Raw genomic sequence first — 22,216 nt, forward strand, 5'->3', positions numbered from 1 at the left:
TCTACCTCCATCCTTACAGAATCAGTGGCTATGGTCTGCTACCACACTGCAGCCTTGTCAGCAGTAACTATGGAATCCATGAGTCACAATATGGGCTGAATTCACAAAGCTATGTTAAAATCAGGGCTCATAACGTGACGTTACTTAAAAGAGGAACACATTTTATGTTCCATGAGGTTAACGAGTATTCTCAAAACTAATTGCATCCCAAAACATCTGAGTAGTAACGTCCAATAATGTGCATTAAGTATGTCTCAGGGTTACTCCAATCCAGACCTTGAAATAGGTATGTAAGTCAAGTTGAGAAACAGAGTAGAGGGGAGGAAATCGCCCCAGTAAATAACGCAGTGTTCAGTAAATTATGTTTAGTGTTACAACCAACCAGACACTGCAAGAGCCCTATTTCACTGTCTGGATGTGAGTAACTGCAAGTTTAGGTATGACCTCACTAACGTAACGTCCACATGTTAATCTTAACAGACTTTCGTACATATGCGATGGTATGATAATGCCTCCCGTGCATATCAATTGCATGTCATTACCACCAACAGCCGTTAACACAATGCTCTTCACGGGAAAAAACATGGCTTTAGAATATTTCCCTTTAGAATATACCTTTATGCTTAACATGACTAAGTTAGGCTAACGTCACATCACGTGACTTACTGTAACAGAGCTTTTTGGCTCTATGACTTTATCAAAGACTAACCTTCTTACATTGTATTGTATTGTATGTCTTTATAGCGCCATTAATGTACATAGCGCTTCACAGTAGTAATACATGTGGTAATCAAATAAATAACAGATAATATAAATAACAGATCATGGGAATAAGTGCTTTAGACATAAAAGTAACATTAAGGAAGAGGAGTCCCTGCCCCGAGGAGCTTACAGTCTAATTGGTAGGTAGGGAGAACGTACAGAGACAGTAGGAGGGAGTTCTGGTACGTGCGTCTGCAGGGGGCCAAGCTTATGTATCATGTGTTCAGAATATCCACAGTGCTATTCATATGCTTCTTTAAGCAAAGCAGTGTGTTTTAAGGTGGGTCTTAAAGGTGGATAGAGAGGGTGCAAGTCGGGTACTGAGGGGAAGGGCATTCCAGAGGTGTGGGGCAATAAGTGAAAAAAAAAAAGCTGTGTGTGCTGTGCACGCGCATAGTAAGTGAAACTTCTTTGACTTTTGTCACAGAAATTGTATTTGTATTGGTGATGTTTTAATTAAAAATCAAAATACAATTTCATTGACAAAACGCAAATAAATTTGACTTAGAACATGCGTACACATCCCTTGTATTTGCACTAAGCGTGAATTCCTCGTGTGTGTGTGTGTGTGTGTGCGTGACTGTGTGACTGTGCGTATGACTGTGTGACTGTGCGTGTGACTGTGTGACTGTGTGTGTTACTGTGTGACTGTGCGTGTTACTGTGTGACTGTGCGCGTGACAGTGCGTGTGCGCGTGACAGTGCACGGTGCACGTGACAGTGCGTGCGCGCGCGACTGACTGTGTGCGCGACTGACTGTGTGTGTGTGCGACTGACTGTGTGTGTGTGCGTGTGACTGTGCGTGTGACTGTGCGTGACCGTGTGACCGTGTGACCGTGTGACGTATGCGCAGCCCCCCTGCACCTCACACATCCCCCTAACCTATTCACAGTCAGTGTGTGTATGTGTCAGTCAGTGTGTGTGTGTGTGTGTGTGTGTGTCAGTCAGTGTGTGTGTATATGTGTGTCAGTCAGTGTGTGTGTGTGTGTGTGTGTATATATATGTATGTGTGTGTTTCTGTCACTGTATGTGTGTCTCTCTTTCTGTGTCCTGCCCCCTCTCTCCTGACTCCCCCCCCCCCTCAAGGGCAGGCAGAGCTGCGGACCCGCGGCGGCTCTGCCTGAGACTCTCCTCCTCCCCTCACACCCCCTCACAGACAGGCAGAGCTGCGGACCCGCGGCGGCTCTGCCTGAGACTCTCCTCCTCCCCTCACACCCCCTCACAGACAGGCAGAGCTGCGGACCCGCGGCGGCTCTGCCTGAGACTCTCCTCCCCCCCCCCCCCCCTCTCACAGACAGGCAGAGCTGCGGACCCGCGGCGGCTCTGCCTGAGACTCTCCTCCCCCCCCCCCCTCTCACAGACAGGCAGAGCTGCGGACCCGCGGCGGCTCTGCCCGAGACTCTCCTCCTCCCCTCACACCCCCTTACAGACAGGCAGAGCTGCGACCCGCGGCGGCTCTGCCTGAGACTCTCCTCCCCCCCCCCCCCTCACAGACAGGCAGAGCTGCGGACCCGCGGCGGCTCTGCCTGAGACTCTCCTCCCCCCCCCCCCCTCTCACAGACAGGCAGAGCTGCGGACCCGCGGCGGCTCTGCCCGAGACTCTCCTCCTCCCCTCACACCCCCTCACAGACAGGCAGAGCTGCGGACCCGCGGCGGCTCTGCCTGAGACTCTCCCCCCCCCCCCCCTCACAGACAGGCAGAGCTGCGGACCCGCGGCGGCTCTGCCTGAGACTCTCCTCCCCCCCCCCCCCTTACAGACAGGCAGAGCTGCGGACCCGCGGCGGCTCTGCCTGAGTCTCCTACTCCCCTCAGACATTCAGAGCTGCGGACCCGCGGCGGCTCTGCCTGAGACTCTCCTCCCCCCCCCCTTACAGACAGGCAGAGCTGCGGACCCACGGCGGCTCTGCCTGAGTCTCTCCTCACCCCCCCCCCTCACACCCCGGCGGCGCTCAGTCAGCGGGACGCAGGAAAGCGGAGGTAGGGAGGAGAGAGGCTGCGCGGCATGGCAGCGGCCGTTAGGAGCGGCGGCTATCGCCGCCGCATATGTCACGGTTTGTGGGGGGTGTGGGGCTCGGGGGGGGGGGGGGCTCGAGGGGGGGAGGATCTGATTTGTGGAGCGGGTGTGATGTCAGTGTTGGGGTCGGGCTGAGCCAGAACACAGCCCGGCCTCAACTGCCAGCACTGACGTCACATCCGTTTCATTTCTGTCTCCACAATTCTTTTTTGCACCATCACGAATGAGGTGCCACTAAGGAAGTTTCACTTCAAAAAGGTTTAAGGCGGGAGTGGGCTTTAGATACATTAGAGGCATCTAGAAAGCTAATATGTTATTAACTACTGTGCTGTAAAGAAAGTTGTTTATACACAGACACTAGAATAATCACTTAATCATTTTTCAATAAGATGATGTATACTATACTTCAACATCTGATATTTGAAAACTTTATAACATAGTATTAAAAAATTAATTAAAAAAGGTGCAGTTTGCAATTTAGCCAGAAATAATGCAATAGTAAGAGGAGACCTTAATTTTCCAAGCTGTACGATTACATAGAATGGTGAATTTAGTGCTAGTGACCAGTTCTACAGTTCTACAGTTCATCAGTACAACTACGAGAAAGTCTTCACGCTGCATGCTAATATAATATAACCTACATACATACCAATGGGACTTAGATTTTGTATATCAAGACAATAATTCATGAATGAATCCACCTCAATAACAGATAACATAGAAATGATGATCATCTTTAGTATTGCCTTTTTGTATCTTAAGTATAGATCCAACTAAAAGTTGGTTTGCTCATGCACCTGAATTTACCTGTATTACCGTAGCAGCCTTTTCTTTCATCTTTAATATATCCGGTTTTGGTTCACATATTTTTCGTAAGTAATTTTTCCTAATGCAGTAATGCTGCCAAGCTGATTGGATCACTGAGGCAGCCTCATGAAGTTTTGCATAATAACTGATATCTCTGCGTACCACATATCCTCGCCAATGAGACTGAATGATAGCTGCAGAGCTGATTGTACAAGATGTGGAAAAAGAACCGTTAATATGAACAAATATAATATAGAACAGTAAATTACCAGAGGTTACCACTATACAGGCAGTCCTCGGTTATCCAACGGTATCTGTTCTGGATGTAGCATTGAATAGTGAAACCATTGTAAGTGAATCCTATGTTAATCAGTAGCGGTGAGCATTGGATAACGCATTCCGGCATCAAAAAATGGCCATTAGGGTTGCATTGTAAAGCGTTGGATATGCCATTCGTTGTAAAGTGAAACGTTGGATAATGAGAACTACCTGTATTCTTATTATAAACATAGGCAAATCAATACTAAGCGATGCAGAGGTGTTATTCCATAAGACATCTTCTAGCGCCTGAAGACACCTCATAGCCTATACAATTAAATAGGCCAGAAGTTGTCTTCCGGCGCTGAAAGGGGTCTTATGGAATAGCCCCGCTTAGCAAATATATGAGCCATAATGAGCAAGAGACGTGTTGTAGAGTCATTAGAGGTAATTCCATAGATACCATTGTAACACCCTGCATATCACACTAACATCTTTACAACAAACTCTTTTCTAGTTGTCTTCAGAAACTAATACATTCTACTTTCAAATTCATAATGAAAAGTAGAAAAGGAAGGCTTGGATGAAAAGGAAAAGTATGTTCTGCCACGTGACGTGTACCTGATTTTATTCATAAGAAACTTTTACGAGAGTGATGGTATCTGTAATTTTATTGCTCCTAAATAAGGTGTTGTAACGATTTGAAATTTCCCCAAATGAGACAATTAACACTTTGGGGGTTAGTCATTAAACTGAATTGGCCACTATAACAGTTTAATTAAAAACCCATGTTATCTCTGAACTTGAGATTACTCAATTCAGACTAAATTGGCATATGATATAATTTTAAATGTATGGTCATAACACAGTATATACTCCTATATTGTTATTTAAGTAATACCAAACTCTGGCATTACTCCCATCCAGACACTGGTATTGGGTTTTGCTAAAGAGGAAGGGGGAAGAAGGAGTGACTGATTTAGGAGACGGCCCACTGATTATACAGTTTATACCCTCAAATAGTCTAACCTATATTCCATATAGTGAGATACCTGTGAACACACCTAAGATACCTCTCTCTAACCTCTCCTTAGAAAAAGTCCTATTTCAGTGTGTGTCGAGGAGTAACGTCAAGGCTTAAATAACAGCACATTATTTGAAGATAATGCATCATTCTAAAAAACATGACGTTACGGCTGATTATGCAAATGTTAAGCTTCATGAATTAGGTGTCAACTTCAAATAACATCAGTTCATGTATTAGTTAACCAGACTTTATTTGCCCTGATTTAACGGAGCTTAGTGAATCTAGGACTTATACAGTATGTGTTACCATTTAATTGACCTATTAACTGTATGTTAACCGATACCAACGTTATTGAATAGTTTAGCATCTATTTAACCATGAGCAGTAATTTCTTACAATTGCCTTTTTGAGGTTTTAACATTCTTAGGGATACATGGGCCTGTGACAGCAAATGCACTATAGGCCACAACCTCACCTAGTAGGTACATTTCTCTCATATAAACATTTTTTTTGTCCTAATATCTACTACTTGTATTCCACCTGATGAAGACAGAAAAGTACATTTGAGATTTCATTTTTGAAGGAGTTGGAGCTATACTACATTTCAAAAGTGAAAATTATGCTTCAGAGCAATTTGAAATTCATTGTCATCTGAAAAAGGGGCTAAAAAGGTCACATCATTTAAGTTATTGACATATGCCACAGATTGTATTATGATATATATATATATATATATATATATATAGCAGACCACACTGTAATGCATTGTCCAATCTTATAATTACAATGTTTTAGAGTATAAAAGATTGTATTATGCAATATATATATATATATATATATATATATGCGCAATATATATATATATATATATATATATATATATATATATATATATATATATATATATATATATAGCATATATATATATATATATATATATATATATATATAGCATATATATATATATATATATATATATATATTGTATATATATATATATATATATATATATATATATATATATATATATATTGCATAATTAATATATATATAATTAATATATATACCCCTGAGGAAGGTCCTGCCAGGACCGAAACATTGGGTTTATAGTGTGCTGTTTTGTCACTGCTAATACATGTCTTTTTGCTACTGTATATCTGAGTGTTGCTGCTTTTGTGCCTTCTCTTATGGGAAGACAGGGTTTCTATATTGATTTCTATGGAGCATGCACCTTGACTTTACATTTGTTGCTTGGAGTGCTGGCTGCTGCTTTTTGTTGTTTTTTGTTATATATATATATATATATATATATATATATATATATATATATATTGCATAATACAATCTTTTATACTCTAAAACATTGTAATTATAAGATTGGACAATGCATTACAGAGTGGTCTGCATTTTTTTTAGTTTGCTGTTAGAATTTGGTTGGTTTCTTTGCGGTAATTACCCCAAGTACATGTTTTTGCACACAATGTTTTGCTACAAAATAACATAAAATAAATGTCTTGAATTGGGTTATAAACTTCTAAACATTTTTTAAGGATGAGTTATTTCAGCATACAGGGTAAAGGGCACAAGATTACAGATTTAATAAATCACGAAAAATGTTGTTTCTCAATGTATATCTAAAACATGAAAAAGCCTACAAACTTGAATGTGTTCTTTCCAAAAATACAAACACAAAGGTAAACATTTCCATTCTATAGTTTGTGCCCTTCTTTGGTTTACATGACTGTCATTCAATGTAACAAGATATTATTCTACACGAAATTTACATTGAAAGTAATTGAACTTAAGTGTTCAGGAAATCAGATACTTCACTAAAACTCACAGTGTGGTATGCTCAAAAGTGTATTTGAAATCACAGTTTAAGACAATGGTCGTACACTCACATTTGTACACATGAAATAGGTGTTGTACAATTGCTGGGGATTTCGTCCGTGGCGTCTCAATCTCCAGCGCACGTCTCCTCAGTTCCCGACGTCACTTCCGGTGATGAGCCGACTACAGGCGGGGTTGGTAGGAACGCGCAGATACCGTTGCCAGGACTCTTCTGCACAGCTTGGACAGGATTCAACGCGTTTCGCCGATTAACTTCTTCAGGATTCCTGAAGGAGACGTGCGCTGGAGATTGAGACGCTACGGACGAAATCCCCAGCACCACACCTATTGCATGTGAACAAATGTGAGTGTACTACCATTGTCTTAAACCGTGATTTCAAATACACTTTTCTGCATACCACACTATATGAGTTCTTTCCTCATTTCGGAGGGATATAAGAAAAGTGTCAGCATTTCACTACCCTGTGAAGACCCCAATTAATGCCTTGCTTCACCGCAGCTCCAGTTAGAGAGAGAATGAGTCTCTAAAATGCTTTAAATACAAGGAGAAATCTGTGAGTGGAAGAATATCACCTATAATGAATATTTGACTTTACCATACCGGTCGCACTATGTCTTTTTAATTTATATTTTCATATATGCTGAGAACACTCTCAACTCCCCTCACCTGGAAGAAAGACCAGATTCGTACAGACCCTAGAACGGTCTACAGAGGGTATATCTTGAGCTGCTTTACATTGTTTATCACATAACTTGCACTATTGTTGGTGTAGATCTGGTTTTATATGTACAGTATTTGGATTTTTCCACATTTATATTCATGTGATAACACTTGTTCACTTTGAGTTCACAATTTATTTATTTAGATTTGCTTTCACTGAAGTTCACCGTTTGTGTATATAGACACGTTGCACTACCATTAAGAGTGCCCAATTATACTTTTTTTGTTCAAACTTTACTAAAACGTTTAGAACTTACTGTTCCTTATTTTTCACTGGTGGGGACCATTTTGCAGCTTTCATAGTTTCACAGCCATTCATTTCATTTTCTACAACTGCAATTCTGTTGTCTAAATTCTCTCTCACTCTGCTTTGTGTACTTAATTCCCCTATCTTTTTTCCTTGATTGTTTCCCTCAGGATCTGCAGAGGAGTTTACAAGAAAGGAATGAACATGTTTAGAAGTGATCTGTCTTGTTGGATCATCCTGTTTCATTTCATTTGCACCACTGATAACAGAGTTATCATGTTGATGGCTGTCAATGTCTGGTTGCTTCACATAATTTCCCAGTACTTCTGGTTCTTCTCTTTCAGAAATGTCTAGGTCACCATATTCATGTGCATATCTGTGCTCATTGCTGAGTTTCATTAAATCCTTAAAACCACGAGTGCAAGTTTCTACTGCATCCAAAGAGAAGCATGCTCTAAAAAGAAAGAAAAATACATATATATATGTAATGAGCATAACATTTGACAGCAGATAAAAAACAACTTGGCCTACTGTAAGAGAGTGAAGGGGTTAACTCCCTAACTCTGTCAGGATCAGAAGACCACACCTTCTACTAAGGTGTTGTCAGTACACGTCCGATTAAAATCAGTGTCTAAAAGCAAGCAGGAACTTCCTTTCAGGTCTCTAAGGCCGAGCTCACACTGCCTGCTACGGCCGCGCGCTTCCGTGCGCGCCTCCGCCACGCGCTCCTGCAGCCCAGCGATCTGTGAGCTAGCTGCAGGAGACATGTCGCGGTGATCGGGGACGTGGCGGAGCTGGTTCACCTTTATTGGCTGAACCAGCTCACGTGACGCGACTGCAGCCCGAAATGTCAATTTGGGTTATGGCAGCAAAATGTCGCAGCATCAACGCTGCACTTTTCCGCCACAAGCAGTTTCTAGTGTGACAACTCTCAGCCACTAGTCGCAAAGAGTGCCGAACGTGCGCGTGCACATCGCGTAGCAGGCAGTGTGAGCTTGACCTAAGAACCTGTGAGGACAGATTCAGCTTCCCAGAGAAGTTATCTGGGAACAACATGGACACAGCAGGTTTCAGATAGGTTCTGTGCTGCTGAGACTAAGGGAGCAGGGTTTCAAAGACCAGGACATTTTTGGGTTCACACTGCAGACACAGACTATCTGTTCTTTGGCCGTCTATACTACGGACTTCATATACTTTGTAACCTGATTTCGCAGACAGGGAATAAAGGATGCTTTGCGAAACGCTTGTGTGCAAGTACTTACTGACCCGGCACAGATACAACCCTCTCACACCAACCAAGTTTGCCCGTTATGTTATCTGCTCAGACCAAATTTAATTATTAGTTTTAGTTTGTATTTTAAATAACCTTATGTCTATTCCAAATATTTTTTTAATTTCCTTACTCGAGCTTCAGAGCATGACCTCTTGCTTTAGAACTTCTCTGACTCTGTAATATGCTCCATCTTGTACTTTGTTGAAAACCTTTATGTACAGTAGCTGCATGTTTCTATACTATTCCCTCTCTGTGCATATTCGGAGATATAGTCTCCAGAACTGATCACTATAGGTGAGGTCTTAAAAATGATCTATAAAGTGGTAGAACAGTCTCTCTCTATCTGCTGCTAATACCTCTGACTATACAACTCAGAATCCTGCTGGCATTCCCAGTCGCTTTGTTACATTGCTCGCCTACTTTTAAGTCAGCTGAAATAATGACTCCAATGTACCTGTCTTCTATAGTAGTTGACAATTAATGCCATAAATCCTCTATTAGACCATTCCTCCAATCTACCGAAATCAATTAGTTTGATTACAGCCAATGAAGTGTCAACCCTGCTGCATATCTGTGTCATGTACAAAAAATACATACTTTCCCTTCAAGACCATTTGTTATGTCACTAATAAAGATATTAAAGAGCGCCGGTCCCAGTACAGATCACTGAAGTACTTCATTGATCACCTTTCCCTACTCTGAACATACTACATTTACCACAACTCTCTATCACCTATCCTTCAACCAGTGTTTTATCCATTCTACCTTAGAATCCAATCCCAAGCAACTTGTTTATCAGTCATGTGGCAGAGTGTCAAAGACCGTGCTAAAGGTAGTTAAGCTACATCTACTGCTCTAACCTGAAATATTACCTTAGTACCAAAGGTAAAAAAAAAAAAAATCAATTAGGATTGTTTGACATGCCCTCCCCCAGTTAATGCTGCCCGGGATTTAGTTATTCAACAATTATTTTTTCTGTAGTGTTTCTATTAATTTTCTCACTACTGACATCAGACTCCCTTGAATGTAGATGCCCATGTCTTCCCTACGTCCACTTCCGAAAAACTTAAATTAACTATGCTTGCTCTTCTCTAGCATATTTGCTGGGAGGTTGCTGTAGGATTTTTGCCATAATTCTTATGCTCCCCATCTGGTCTTGTTCTCATGGTGGTGATGGTTAACCAGGTTTCTTCCTGGAGATGAAGTGTTTTCTAGGCTCTGCCATTTCTCTCACCATTTTAAGTCCCTTTTATGGAAGGCTAGAGACATACTATTTGGTGTAAGGACAGGACTTTGCCGCCTTAGCTTTGTGGCTTGTGCTGCATTCTGCTGTGGGTTAGATAGATCATTCCTCGTTCCATTTGGAATATGACTCCCAAAAACTTTAGGGACTGAGATGGAATTAACGGACTCTTATGGGTGTTTATTATCCACTGATGTCGTTCCATGTCGATTTCATTAGCAGATCGTCTAGGTAAAGATAGGTCTGAATTCATTCTTTCTGTAGTATGACTATTAATGTAACCAACACTGTTGAAGGTCCTGGGAGAGGTTGTCAACCTGAATGGAAGGATAGTATTGTTCATGCCATCCGTTTACCGCAAAACTCAAATATTTGTGATGCTCTTGTACAATTGGTACAGATGTAGCAAGACTTCGTATCCTTGTGGCCGCAGAAAAAAAGCAAAACCCACGACCCTCTGTGGCTACAAGGATATCAAGATTTGCGGCTAGGAAGGATTAATGCTACGGTGGTCCAAGCTTTTGAATGGGACCCCCGCAACATAAATTCTTCACTTTATGTAAGAGAGAATTCCGTTACTCACCTTCCAGATGAGCTGTGCAACCGTGTCCCCATCTCTACCTGGAGCCGTGTCCCTGTAGTGCAGGTAAGGTTCAGGGCTATATTTCCTTCCCCCTGGAAGATGTAGGTGCCCTTATATGGGGCTCTACATCATGAAAGGGAAGCTATATGGCCATATTTGGTGATCTATATCATCAAGGGGGCTGGACAGGACATGTAACACGTAACATTGTCTATTGCCCTTGATGATGTAGATGTCCAAAAGTTGCCATATAGCCCCCCTCTCATATAAGGGCACCTACATCATCAATGAGGAAGGAAATACAGCCCTGTATCTTTCCTACACTGCGGGGACATGACTTCAGGCAGAGAGATGGGGACACTGCTGCAAATGGTTGCACAGCTCATCTGGAAGGTATCAGTATTCTCTTCTTGCAGATGGTCCAAAAGGATTAATGCTGCGTGGTCCCATTCAGAAGCATGAAACCAGCAGAGTTAATCCTCCTTGGCAGATTACCGTCTTCGGGGCTGCAAGAACGGTAGCCGCAGTCCAGCTGCACTGTGAAAATTGTGGCACCAAGGACAGTAAGTCTTGCTACATCTTTATGTGCAGATATGCGTCTTTTAGATCTATACAGACTAACCAATCTCTGGGCTTGACTTCTTGAGTTACGTTGTTCAGGGACACTGTTGATGGACGTTCACAGAGGTACACAATTGGAGGCTTTTAAAAGGTGAAATTATAATACGCTTTATTGTGCCTTTTCCTTTTCCTCAGGAAATCATCCAAACACAGGGGGGGAACAAAGCTTCTATTCACTTGGGAGTATCTCTAGTGAAAATACCATGCAATTAATTCACAACTCCCTAAGTCAAGCATGTCTCGCAGCCCCAAAACATATAGCATGAAATAAGCAGATATAAGCAGTCTCTTAATTATGAAAGTCTTATCTGTTTCTTGCTGTAGAGTAAGCTTCTCTGCTCTCCTGGAACCGCACCCGTGCGTGCACAGAAAATATCAGCATCCAGGTTTAGAAGTCTTATTTGGTGTCTTGCAATCAGCTATGCTAGGCAGAGCTCAAGACCGGTCAGCTCCAGAGATGTGTGTTCTCTTGGTCAGTCTCTCCTGGGAGACTCAAGAACACTGCTCTGTCTCTCCAAAGGTCAGCTCTCAGTCAGAGCTAAGGAGTCACTTCCTGTCTCACAAATCAGGCTTTTGTAAGCAATCTAATCAGGCAGGTGGTGTTTGTTAATTGACTACCAGCAGTTAACCGCCACACTGCTGGATTAGAGGCACATTACTTGAACAGGGATTACTCCCCTGTTACAGACACCATTTTGAATTTTCCAATGCTTAGAAAAGCATTTACTTCTCTAAGATCTTGGTCCACTCGAATACTCCAGCAGCCTACTTGACCAGAAAGATTCTAGAACAGAAACATTTTCTCTGAAAACATTGGAATTCTTTATTACCTTGTCCAGTAATAATTGATTTAGGATGTCATCTAAGGATTTCGCGACATCTGAAATGGGTTTCATCGAGGTTCTTGTATGAACTCCAGTTGGTAACCTGACGTGACATTTCAGAAAACCCAGTTGTCTTTTATGGAGTATGCCCATACAGTAGCGAATTGAGCTAGTCTTCCTCAAATCGCACACTGCAGGGCTCACCTCATTTCATGTGAACTTGCTTCTCCCGAAAGATCCTTTTCCTTGGGGGCCAGGAAAAAGGCTACCTTGTCCCCCCTCTCCATGTTTGCTGTCGGGCAAAGGGCCTTCCCAGTTGGTAGGACTTTGCTTCTCTATAAGGCATTCTGTTTTGCTGAGGCATAAAAAAATCTTTGATTTCTTCTTTCCTTGGAAAGAAAAGCACTCCTTTACCCTGATACCTTCACTGTTATGGCATCTAGATTTTTTCCAAACAAAAATTCACCATCAAAAGGTAAAGAATAAAGGTTGTTCTTGGAAGCAGAATCTGTAACCCACTGTCTTAGCCACCTGGCCCTTCTTGCTGCCTGAAGCACTACATCCAGTGAATCTTTGGCGGCATAAATCAGTCACCAACTTGATTTCTGATAATGCCAACAAAATTGAGGCCCTCTTGACATTGCTATCCAAAGCCTCTTCCACATTGACTAACCATATTCTCATGGCTCTGGAAAGTGAAGCTGTTGCTACCACCAGTTTGCAGGCCAGATCGGCTGCCAAAAAGGATTTCCAGAATAGGATACGCTCCATCCTTCGATCCATTGTGTCACGAAATTACACTGCATCATCCACTTGCAATGTGGACTTCCTTGCAATGCAAGTGATTGCAGCATCGACCTTCTTGGTTTTTCCTAAAATTCTTGACCATTTTTGTCAGGTAAGGGGTACAATCTTGGGAAACCTCTTCAGGGTTATCAATTTTTTGACAGGCTGATTCCATTCAGCTCCCATCATTTCTTTTATAACAGAATGTAACTGAAAACTTCAACTTCTTCTGAGAACTGCGGAAAAAGCTTATCCTTTTCTAGGCGCTCATCCTCTGAATCATCCAGCTCCAGAACCTCTTGCATCACTTTAATCAATGGATTTAATTTACATAACGATATAACTATGGATCGACTAGATGCAAATTACACTCTGACTCTTCGTTCAATAATGATGATATCAATATATGATCAGATAAATCTGAGTCTTCCCTTTCAGAGTACTGCTGTATGACATCAGATTTCTCCAAGAAGATGCTCCTATCCAGGCTTGTTTTGGACCTTGATCTCTCCCCGGTCTGTTTAGTTGCTTGTAACCCCACTGATTCAACAGTATGAGAGACTGCATCCTTCATTCCATTATACAGTAGGAAAGTAGACATCTGGTCATTGGGCTATATGGCTGCAGATTTGAGACACTCTTCTCATAACTTCTTTGCTTCAAGAGTTTGCTTACTACAAGCTGCACAAATTCTGGCTTACTTAAGCACTTTCTTATGTAGTAATGAGTCCAGTGGCGGATTTCCCACTAGGCCTGATAAGCCCGTGCCTGGGGCGGAAACATTTGGGGCCGAAGGAGGAGGCGGCCCGGGCAGCACCAAGGTAAGTGCCTATAGGCGGCAGATTTGTAAATCCGCCACTGAATGAGTCTATGGCTCTTTTGGACACCCCTTCCTTTGGCTGAACCCCAGAGGTTCTGCATAAAAAAATAAAACATTTACCAGGAAAATTCTGAACTTCAAATAATTTATAGTCACTCACTTTTGTACTACAATCCTTTTTCTATCTAGTGACTCATAGTAGAAGAAAAAAATCAAGTGTGCGCTGGTCTCCAAGATTCCCAGTAATATCCCAAAAGTGTATCTATTCTGCTGCTCGTAATTCTCCGTGATCAACGGGGCCAACTGGAGTGCAACAAATACAAATACAAAAAAAAAAAAAAAGAGAAAAAAAATAGAGTGCATAGAAGGACACAGTCAATAAAAATTACTATATAAAAAATAAAAAGGTTAATGTAAGTTTAAAAACTTGTTTATTTTTTATATAAAGTACTATAATTTTTTATTGACTGTGTCCTTCTATGCGCTCTGTTCTTTTTTGTATTTGTTGCTATCAAGCGACTCATCTAGTTTTGGGCAGCGATCTCTTGCCTGATCCAGGTTACATACTTATTCTGTGCTAAATAGCAGTCTCCTAATTCCTCAGAAATGCTTTAGGAAGATCAGGAACCATTAGATGGTATTGTGCCTTTAAGTACTGTGGTGGGGTCCACATAGCGCCGTCACGCGCTTAGTGTTTCTCTGCTTCCTGCTCCCAGAGAGATCCAGCGTGTCTTACCCGAGCCATGCGCTCCAGACTGCCTACATTCTCAGATGTTTCTGCAGTGTTCTGCCAGGTCGCAGGGCACTTCAGCCAGACCTTCAGTGGGAGAGAGACTGAAGGCCTCCCAGATTGAACTGCACTAACGCAATCCTTGTGAGTCCCAACTAAATAAAGTAACAAAAACCTGCTGCTACACTGTAGCACAGGAAAAATACTGTTCTGCAGGTAGTTGGAGGCACTTATATACCAGATACCTGCAGAACAGCTTTGTGTCCCACTGCGCTGAGGGAGGAGCTAATGCGTTATTGCAACAACATCTGTTACATCTGTATATTTAAGTCTTATTAGTTTTCTTCTTTTTTATTGTAAAGTAAATTGGTAGTAAATGTAAAAACAAAGAAAAGTTCAATAAAAACTAAAAATGTATGAGTTGTAAATTAAGTGATGTTTTGGAATGTATATGAGTATTTTTGCTTTCATCCTAAACAAGTGCTAGAAAATGACACATCAATGATTTTGTTGGGCAACTTGGAAACAATACCTATAAAAATGTAATATTGAATCGCTTGTTTAAACGATAAAAGGGCAAACTAGTTACAACTACCTGACTAAAAAAGGCATGAAAAACAATGGCCAACTTTCTTTTACAAAAATGTATAGACTAACATAGAATATTGTCTGGAAATCATGAAGTCTCTATGTGGGACATCATGCCCGATCTCGGCAGTTACTGGCAGATCGGGCGCTATGTCCTGCATCGAGGCTTCATGACTCCTGGCCAGAATGTTCTACACTGAATATGTAAATGCAACCGCAATCGCCATATAATTAATCAATAAATGACAGGTGCTGTGGAGGGTGACAACATAGTAGTAACAGTTTTGATCAAATAGAATGATCAGACAGATACCCTCTATATACAGCACTCTGGTGTCATGTGTATTGTATACCAATGGACATAATAGCCCTGCAGTGAAATGCTGCTAATCAGGTCAGTGACCCAGAATCACCTGAATCCTATCTTTAATATGAGTTTTGGTATATCTATGCGCTACACCAGTCTGATCTCTGAATGAGATATGTATTTACATTGACTTAATTATCTGGACATTCTTGAGAATCGTTGCTAGGTAATATATTAATATGTTATTTGGATGTGGAATAGGAGTATAAATGTGTTAATAGCCACATAGGCATATTTGTAACTGTGACTATTTACTCACTATAGCCATACTAGTATAGGGATTTTTAACAATGTATCTATGTTTTTAAATTCTCTATGTAGAAGTAATAACATTTTATTGTTTTTGATCTCTCTGGTGATTTTGGGTCACTGACCTGATTAGCAGCATTTCACTGCAGGGCTATTATGTCCATTGGTATACAATATACATGACACCAGAGTGCTGTATATAGATTGTATCTGTCTGATCATCCCAGAATGTTCTACAGTCTCTTTTTGCAGGAAAATATATACATTACTTGTTCTTCAAGTAAACATGCAAGATTGTTGGCACTGTAGTTATAAAAAAAAAAATTCCTTTAACAGTTTTACTTTATTGTAATCTGTACAATGAAGAACGCATCAATGGAATTACAAATTACTTTACCAGAAAAGTTATATGTATGATCTACCATTTTAGCTAAGATTGCTACGGAAACCTTTGTACAGGAGAGCCATAAGGGATTCCTAATCGCTACCCTTCATTATTTCATTGGTCACTTGCATATTGCTTCCCAGAATCCCTGGCTGCAGTGGGAGCACTGTATGTTAGAAGATAACGATGAAAATCAGGGTTGCAGACCTGTCTGAGACACAGTATTGTGCTCACAAGTGATATTTTATTTGCTGTACATTGTAAGGTGGAGTGTTTTTGTCACTTTTTTTCCCCAGCATAACTTATATAATGTGTGGTTGAAACCTATTCCAACTTCACATTACAAAGCCAGTATAACCAGCCTCACACTGAAGAGACCCAAAAAGGTCAAAACAGCTCTCTGAGAATCCATTTTTAAAATTGAAATTAAGTCGAAGGTGACACTGTGTGCTCATTTGCATGTCGGTTAACAGAATCCATGGCTGCAGTGGAAGCACTGTATGCCAAGAGATAATGGTGAAAAGCAGGGTTGCAAACCTGTGAACGGGCTCAAAAGTGATATTTTTATTTGCACTACTTTCAAGCAAACCAAAAATGTAAAATGTTATTTTCATTCAAAATAATTTTCTAATATCAGCAAGGACTCAAAGTTCTCAAAACTGGAATACTCATGTATTATTTTGGGAAGTTACATTGTTTCAAACACAGTGCTGAAGAAACCACTAGCTTCTCTTATTTTGTTGTATCTTATTTTCTTCCTAACAATAATCTATAAAAAAGCATTTATCCAAAAAGTACTCCAAGGTACCTGGTGACATCATGGATTGCCTTAGGCATTCCAAATTAGCACATGTACAGACGAGACAACGAGTATTCTAAAGCTTGCCTTAAACTAGCCCGGTTACATGCTGGGTACATGCTGGGTGTAACCTGGCTAGTTTAAGGCAAGTTTAAGGCATTTCTGCATTGACTAATGACCCATCGGATTAACACAGCAGGGGTCCCTGGCAGTCCCATTCAGTTTGAACGGGACTGCCAGGGACCCCCGCTGTTAATCTGATGGGCCATTAGTCAATGCAGAAATGCCTTAAACTTGCCTTAAACTAGACCCAGCATGTACCTGGGTATTTTGGGCGATTGCCACTGGTTTGTGTTAGAATAACCGTCGGCACTACAGTACATTAGAAGAGGACCCCCTCAATATTTATAGAAATCGCAACTTTTTTTTTTTTACATGTTCTTTGTGCAGTTAGGAGTTTAGATGACATGAATGTAAAGAAGAATAGTTTACCACTTACTTTCCCTAGAAGATAATCATTTTTTTCCATTAAATCATTCTTGGATCTACTTTAAAACAAGTATTTTTGCCATCATTTCTCAAAATTAAAAGCCTTCAAGCATTTAGGGACAGATTAATCAAACTCCAATGTGGGGTATCGCACTCAGATTCAGCGTTTACTGCCATTCAAGCATACAGTATATCAGAGCTCGATGAGTCCTGGCGTTACTCTATTATCAATCTCTCAGCATCTGGTCCATCGTTAAATTGATGCAAAGAATCATTTGAAACATGCTTCCTGTACGAAAACATATGTTTTAGGCATTTTTAGAAAAATGTGTTTCTCACCGTCATTAATTTTGCTCTTAAAAATGCCAGCATGTAACAGTGAATTGCTACAGTGCTTGTACAGGATTTTTTGAATTAGTAAAGTATAGATATAACAATTATTATGTTTTCTTCTTTTGCACTTGCTTTATATGATGGAAAGAGACCTGGTTAAATGCAAGTATAAGAAACAAAATATTCAGAATGATTGGTTACTAAAGGTGAAAGTCTTTGCACTATTGTGGTACACCTGGTCTATATATGTCAGAAGAAGGTAACTTGACATAGATATAATGAGAGGATGTGTCCTTTTCTCCCATATAGTTACATAGTAAATGAGGTTGAAAAAAGACCTAGGTCCATCAAGTTCAACCTATGCTAAATTTAGACGACAGATACTTTATCCTATATCTATACTTACTTATTGATCCAGAGGAAGGCAAACAAAAAAACCCCATTAAGGGGAAAAATTAATTCCTTCCTGACTCCAAGAATTGGCAATCGGATTAATCCCTGGATCAACATCCTTCCCATGTATACTTATTTGGTAAATCCCTGTATACCTTTCCCATCTAAAAAGATGTCCAACCTTTTTTTGAACAAATCTATTGTATCTGCCATCACAGTCTCTACGGGTAATGAATTCCACATTTTAACTGCCCTTACTGTAAAGAACCATTTCCTTTGTTGCTGGTGAAATTTCCTTTACTCCAACCTTAAGGGATGGCCCAGAGTCCTTTGCACTGCCCGTGGGATGAATAGTTCTTTTGAAAGCTCCTTGTATTGTCCCTGAATATATTTGTATATAGTTATCATATCCCCTCTTGGATGCCTCTTTTGTAATGTAAATAAATCTAATTTAGCTAGCCTCTCCTCATAAATTAGAATGTCCATTGCCTTTATTAATTTGGTGGCTCTTCTCTGCACTCTCTCTAGTTCCATAATGTCTTGGTGCCCAAAATTGTACTCCATATTTAAGGTGTGGTCTTACTATTGCTTTGTAAAGGGACATCATTATGTTTACTTCCCTTCCACCATTGCCCGTTTGATGCAAGATAAGATCTTGTTTGCCTTTGCAGCTACTGCATGACATTGGGCATTATTGCTAAGCCTGCTGTCTACAAACACTCCTAAATCCTGCTCCATCAAGGATTCCCCAAATATATCTCCATTTAATTTGTAAGTCGCCTTTTTATTCTTGCATCCCAAATGCATAACCTTACATTTATCTGTATTAAACCTCATCTGCCATTTACCTGCCCACGTTTCCAGTTTCTCCAAGTCCTTCTGAAGAGAAATTACATCCTGCTCTGATTCTATTACCTTACACAATTTAGTATCATCAGCAAAGATGGAGACTTTGCTCTCAATCCCAACCTCAAGGTCATTAATAAACAAGTTAAAAAGCAGGGGTCCCAGTACCGATCCCTGAGGTACTCCACTCACGACTTTAGCCCAACCTGAAAAAGTTCCATTTATGACAACCCTCTGTTGTCTGTCCTTTAACCAGTTTTCAATCCAGGTGCATATATTATTAGAGTCCAATTTTCTTTATTTTGTACACCAACCTCTTGTGTGAAACCGTATCAAAAGCCTTTGCAAAATCTAAGTAGACCACATCAACTGCATTACCCTGGTCTAAATTCCTACTCACCTCCTCAAAGAAACAAATAAGGTTAGTTTGGCAAGATCTATCCTTCATAAATCCATGCTGACTATTACTAATAATTTTGTTTTCCATTAGGTATTCCTGAATATTATCCCGTATTAAACCTTCAAGTAGTTTCCCTACTATTGAAGTCAGGCTTACAGGTCTGTAAGGGCTTGACCCCGCTGCCTACTACAGCGTCAGCTGTGGCGGATGCTGCACAGACGAGAGCCCGCCCCTCAATGGCGCCGGGCCCGCTGCGAGGGGGGCCGCAGCGCTGAGGCGAGAGCTGCTCCTGCTCTCAATAGAATTGAGAGCAGGACTCGCGTCGAGCGATACGGCATGCCCCCCGGCCGTTCAGCCAATGAGGGCGAACCTGCCGGGTGACTTCATGGCCGCGCCCCCATCACTCCCCCGCCACGCCCCCCCTCCCCCCGGTCTCTCTTCCTACAGCTCCCTGCAGACCAGGTAATCGGCTGCACGCGCCGCCAATCTCGCGGGCGCGCGTTGCAGCTGAGTTACCGGGGCCTTAGCCTAATTTCCCGGATGTGATCTAGCTCCCTTTTTAAATATAGGCACCACATCTGCTTTACGCCAATCTTGTGGTACTGAGCCTGTGGAAATGGAGTCCTTGAATATTATATATAATGGTTTTGCTATTACTGAGCTTAACTCCTTGAGAACTCTTGGATGTATGCCATCGGGGCCAGGTGCCTTATTTACTTTAATTTTTTCAAGTCGCTTATGAACTGCTTCCTCAGTTAACCAATTGTTCATTAATATGGAGGTTGTGGCTTCCTCCTGTGACACTACTATTGAACTTGATTCTTCCCTGATAAACACAGAGGCAAAGAATTTGTTTAATACCTCTGCTTTTTCCTTATCTCCAATAATCTGCCTACCCATCTCACACTGAAAGGGTCCTATAATTTCATTTCTCATTTTTTTGTTATTAAGGTACTTAAAGAACTTTATGGTTGACCTTACTTTCTATTGCAATCCTTTTTTCATTATCCATTTTTGCTAATTTGATTGCCTTTTGCAATTTTTGTTACATTCCTTATAATTCTGATACGATGTTTCTGTCCCTTCTGACTTAAAGAATCTAAACGCCTTCCTCTTCTTGTCCATTTCCTCCCCTACCTGTTTATTTAGCCACATTGGTTTTGACTTATTTCTTTTATACTTATAACCCAAGGGTATACACGTCACGTCACTTCCGGTGTGGCTGGAACCTCCGGACTCAGTGGTGCAGATGAGCTCTTGGGGCTCTCTCTCACAGATCTCTTGCTGAAACACTCTACGCATTTCGCCATTGGTCAGCATGGCTTCGTCCTGACAAAGCCGTGCTGACCAACGGCGAAACACGTAGAGTGTTTCAGCAAGAGATCTGTGAGAGAGAGCACCAAGAGCGCATCTGCACCACCGAGTCCGGAGGTTCCAGCCACACCGGAAGTGACGTGTGACCCCCGGCGTTGATGCGGAAGCATTTCGGAGAGCAGTGCGGTACACAGGGGAGATCGCGACCCGCTGTGCACCTGCTACATGCTATACTGCGCTTGAAAATCTTCCTAAGTGTAAGCCTTCAATTGCATTTCACAGTGTATGAAAACATTTTTCATTCTACACATTGGTTTGTTCTTTTTCTTTTGAGACTGACTGCTGAATATTGCTGCACATCTATGGGAACATCCACCCCTTAAGTTGGATGACTGCCTGATGTCTCTACTCTATTGTGAGTAGCCATTTGCGAGCCCATTTATTGCTTATATATTTTTGTTAACACATATGACAGGTAACCAAGAGGTTAACACTCAGGCGCTTCAAGAGTCAGCTGGATAGCTGTGTCCTGTTTGTAAATAAATAAATATATACAGTCCCGGCCAATCTCCCAAATAAACCTATGAGTATAAGCTTCTCCTCTTAACAACTAGCTCTCCATCGAACACAAGTGATATTGTATGTGGAGACTCACGGTTAGGGGAGCAGTGAAGACCGTTAGGTAATAGAAAATAAAGCCGCAGACCGACAGCCTGCAAATGGCCAGGTAACTTCTCTGTGCCGATTAGGTGTTTCCCCCGCAGTTGTCGACTGAACAGGTAAGTCAGCTGTCCGGCGTGCAACCGATGACGAACAGCAATAACACACACACCTCCTGCCGGAGGTAGAAGCGATGCACAGCCGTGGAAGGAGACCGCATGCAGGCAATGGTGGTGATAGAAAAACTTTAATGGAACATCAGGGTAAAAGTCTGGCGGATCCTCTGACGCGTTTCAGCCTGGTGGGCTTTTGTCAAAGAGTGATCCGCCAGTGAACAAACAACCTTCTTATGGAGTGTCAGACCCAAAACACCTGTAAGTCTAATCACCGACAGATGATCAGCAGGTGTCCATGGTGACATCACCATAGCAGGAGTATAATGCAACAATAAAAACCAGGTTCAAATACATGGTACTAGATATATATATGTTTCTATAACATTTTATATGTAACAAAAATCTAGATCCTGACACTGGTACAGATTAAGATAAAATGAAATAAATAGGCGAAGCCAGACAGTGACCAATGATGTCTAATAAACATTGCAACCAATATTATATATAGAATAAGCATAATGGAAATTGCAGTGAATAAAGAATAAATATAATATCACAGAAATAAATATTATACATATACAAAAAGAGGAGAGAGGGAGGGAAGGGGGGGGGCGGAGGGGGGGAAGAGAAAGGGGACAATGAAAGGAATAAATTAAAGGAAATGCTGCAGTTCCCAGTCAGCATTTAATCCATGTGGATGTAATGTATGGA

The 22,216-nt window shown here is 41.4% G+C and overlaps 1 protein-coding gene across 2 annotated transcripts in view; it reads right to left on the minus strand.

Annotated features, from left to right (window-relative positions):
• LRRIQ1 (leucine rich repeats and IQ motif containing 1) overlaps positions 1-22,216 on the minus strand; it is a 338,249-nt gene that overhangs the window by 122,143 nt on the left and 193,890 nt on the right. For both annotated transcript variants that reach the window (XM_075600485.1, XM_075600486.1), the window contains exons 16-17: positions 7,697-8,140; positions 3,583-3,784 (exon numbers count right to left, since the gene is read on the minus strand). In XM_075600485.1, coding sequence (XP_075456600.1) covers positions 3,583-3,784; positions 7,697-8,140 — 646 coding nt within the window. The remainder of the gene's footprint in view (positions 1-3,582; positions 3,785-7,696; positions 8,141-22,216) is intronic.

This window comes from Ascaphus truei, chromosome 5 (genome assembly GCF_040206685.1).
Source record: "Ascaphus truei isolate aAscTru1 chromosome 5, aAscTru1.hap1, whole genome shotgun sequence".
Classification (NCBI taxonomy): Eukaryota; Metazoa; Chordata; class Amphibia; order Anura; family Ascaphidae; genus Ascaphus; species Ascaphus truei.